This window comes from Zeugodacus cucurbitae, chromosome 2 (genome assembly GCF_028554725.1).
Source record: "Zeugodacus cucurbitae isolate PBARC_wt_2022May chromosome 2, idZeuCucr1.2, whole genome shotgun sequence".
Lineage (NCBI taxonomy): Eukaryota > Metazoa > Arthropoda > Insecta > Diptera > Tephritidae > Zeugodacus > Zeugodacus cucurbitae.
In genome coordinates, this window is record NC_071667.1 from 63,441,535 (window position 1) to 63,445,467 (window position 3,933).

The 3,933-nt window shown below is 40.1% G+C and overlaps 1 protein-coding gene across 1 annotated transcript; it reads right to left on the reverse strand.

Annotated features, from left to right (window-relative positions):
• Window positions 1-206: 206 nt before the first annotated feature.
• On the reverse strand, window positions 207-3,676 carry LOC105218815 (organic cation transporter protein). The gene has a single exon (XM_011194641.3). The coding sequence runs from the start codon at window positions 2,469-2,471 to the stop codon at window positions 756-758; it is 1,716 nt and encodes a 571-aa protein (XP_011192943.1). The 5' UTR covers window positions 2,472-3,676; the 3' UTR covers window positions 207-755.
• Window positions 3,677-3,933: the final 257 nt, after the last annotated feature.

Here is a 3,933-nt window from a genome sequence, read left to right on the forward strand (position 1 = left end):
GAGTAAAAATGCACAAATTTAAAATTGCTTTTATCATATGATATTTATATAGGATCCATTTATTAGGGAATACAAATTTCGCTTCATTTTATTAGAAATAGGTGGCGTAATACTCTGGTACTTCAATAAATACATCTAAGGTTTCAAATAGTATGTTCCTAAGACTGTTCTAATCTAAATAGAATAATAAATGCTAGTGAAATAAATTGTCTTTGAATAGTCATACATGATTTAAATAATTATTATTTAGCAAGATCTGTACATTTTTTCATTAGTTACTCGGATTGGGACTGTTATTTTTGTATGTGGTATATTAAAACAGTTTTTTAGATCGGACCTTTTATTTTGAAAAGCAACAGTATTAATGTATAATTTATTTAATATATGTGAAACAGTGAAGAATTTATAATTATGCAAAATTTGAGATAAATGTACAGATTTTTTATCGCCGACAATAATGTTTCAGATAAAACAATACAATTCAGACATTTCTTTGGTTGTTTAAAAGATTTCCCTTCCCAGAGTTCTACAATAGTAATCGTAATGTTATATGGTTGTATGCCGTTACCTTATTGTGGGAAAGTCCAAAGTACGGTGTGTGCATGCATAAGCCTTTTTGTAAAGAATTGGATTTTTGTTTTCTAAAAATAATTATTCGCTTTGAATTCTTTTGTTGTATTAGGGAAGACATTTCCATATTAAGATAACGGTATACAAGTATTAAAATAAATTCGTTAAAAAACTTAGGCAATATATCATGTAGATTTTCCATTTGCAACGCCATTTTTCTCCTCCGCCTCCGGTGTAACAATTCTGGCTAACTCCTCACCACCAGCTTCGACGAATTCATCGTTGCGCGTACGCTTTCCAAATTGTTCGGCGTCGGCAATCGTTTCGGGCATCGGTTTATTAAGCGTCTCTGGCAACACCAAAGACATGAGCCCTGCAAGGAATGCCAAGGAACCACACACGATCAGTGGCAGTGGCCGCCATATTTCAGCTAATAAATTTAAGTAGGGCGCCAAAATGCCGCCAACACGTGCTACCATTGAAGCAGCACCCAGACCAACGTTGCGTACTACCGTGGGGAATTGTTCCGCCGAGAAGATATATATGGTGCCATACGATGCGGTAATGGCCAACTTACCAAGCATAGCAAATAGTATTATCAGCCAATTGTTACTCTCTGGCACAACTATGGTCAGCAAGAGCGCACAGCCAGCGACCAGCATACAACCGCAAAGAATTGTGCGGCGACCCCAACGATTAAGCGTGAAGAGGAGGAATGTGTAAGCCGGTATCTCGACTGCACCAGAAATCATGAAATTTAGCAAAACATTGCCACCAAGATTGTTTGTGTTCCACGATAGGCCGTAGTACACGCCGCTGTTCACAAACCAATCGAAGAGAATGATTAGCGTTTTTTTACGCAAATTTGGATAACGCAGTAGATCGAATACGGTGGGTGCTTTTTCATCCGCGCCTACGGACACAGACTCCTCTTTCTTCTCACGCTCAGCAGCTTCATCAATTAGATTGTCGTAAACCTCACTCGGTATGGTCACACGGTTAATGCGAGCCGCTTTCTCAATCACAACTATTGCCTCCTCTTTCCTACCTTTCGAGAGTAACCATCTGGCCGATTCCGGTATGACCCAATGATAGCACATGAACAATAACCCGGGCAAACTGAGCGCTATTTGTAGCCAACGCCAGTCGTGTATGAAATATGCAAAGCCGGCTGTTAACATGAAACCCACGGAGAAGAACATTTGTACGGTGACGCCGGCAAAGAGACGATACGTGGAGCCAACCATTTCCATAGCAATGACATAGGCGACCAGAAAGACTCCGGACGTTGTTGCGCCCACAACCATGCGCGATATCGTATAGGTAAAGTATTCGGGTGCAATACCAGCCAACACACCAAAGATAACCTGTATTACCAGCGATGCGAAGAAAATCGGTTTGCGTCCATATTTATCCGACATCTGGCCGAATACAATGCTGCCCAACAACACGCCCACCATAAAGAGGCTGTCACTGGTGGCGGTCAATAGGCCGCGTGCACACACCATATCCCATTCGGTGACCGCGCTATTCTCGTATTTTGAACGATCGTAAACATAGTGACTGCATTTGACTGTGCCATTCTCGGTGGCCGGTGTGATAGCCGTCTCCAAATAGTCCGTCGTATAGTCAATATTATAATATTCGCATTTCTGATATTTACCGGTTTTCGCGTCAAAAGGATAACTCAGATTCCAATGTTCGTGCGGAAAAGAGTCGTAAGTGGCATTTAACGGATTCTCAAACGGCAGTAGGCAGCGATATTCGGGGCGCGCCAAAAGGAAGACGCCAGCTAGCTTGTGGAAAGCGCATGAAATGGCCGGTAGGCAGAGCAGAAAATAAATTTGTTTCTGATATTTGCCGAAATCGCCCAAATACTTGATGACGTCATCGTAACTCATTGTGGCGGCTGTTATGCAGAAGAAATTGTCGAATGTTTCGCAAAAAAATTATCTTTAAAAACTGCGTTCAGGTAGCAACCGCGGAATCAGCGCATTCAAAAACCACCAAAACAACTCAATTTCTTGCACTGTTAATTATGTACAGTTGAGCGAGTATATACACTTGTGTGTGTGTGTGAATGTGTGTGCGCGTGTTTGTTACTACTGTCTGCGTGTGCGTGTCCGCATGTGCGCCAAACGCGAAAATCGTATGTTCACGGTGTTAAAGACCTTCAAAATGTTCGCTGACGCGATTAGCCAAATTGCTAACAACTCCACTAGAATATTTCGCAAAATGCGGTGGTAATAAAGCTACTCACTTCACCGTCTATGGTACACGTCAAAATTCGTACTAGATTGATTACTCTTTGTCGCCTTTTAGAACAACAACAACTAAGTTTGTACTTTTGCACAAAAAAAACGAAGTTTTCACTGCGTCTTTAATTTGTGGTTTCCGTTGGTGGCATGACTTGCTGCCGCAGCTATGGCAATATACTTTGTTATTTTGCTTATACAGCGTTTTTTGTTTTTTTTTTTTGATAATTTGTTCTTTTTTTGTCACAGCTCCAAACCGCATGCCCACACTACACTTGTATGTATGAATTTATGTGTCTTTACATGTGTTTCAAGAAAGTCTTTCGATATTACTCCAAAGTAATTAGTTTTGCCTTGCAGTTGATAATGACGACGCTTACTTTGTATGTGCAAAGTATTTTTTATGTTCTACATACATATGTACATAGTATATGCTTGGGTTTATGATTATCACACGCTGCGTATACGTCACCTATTGGCACGTTCAAAGTCTATGCCATGCAGAAGACACATAAATACATATAGTATTCTATATATTCATGTATGTATGTATGTATTTCAGTAATTTGCACAAATTAATTAATCACAACTGTACGGACATTTGTTTTCCACTATCAATTAATATTTAAATATTTCTATTTACTTTAAAGCAGCATGTGTGTTTATGTAGATACCACAGACGAAAGCACCGGCGTGTGTGTGTTATGTTTATAAAGTGCAGGGTTTCGATTATCTGACTTTATATTTTCGCGCGCGCCCACCAAAGACCACGAGACGATCCGAGTTAAACCATTCACGATCTCTACCAATAGACGACTAACAGCAAATGCTTAAAGCGTATCTCCAATTGCCAACTGATGCCGTCATTAAAGGCATAGCCAGCAAGACAGACACTTACATTCAGTAGTGTGTGTGCCACTAACTCACATTCGCTACCGAAAACAGCAACAACAATAGTCTAAATTGCTCAGTTGTGGATTTTTAATTTACAACGCGGCGCTAAATACTCTCATTCACTCAACACAAACAAACAATTGGCGATCTACTCACAGTTGTCCCATTGACTAGCGGCGTACTTATATCTCATTCAATCAAAAATCAAATAATC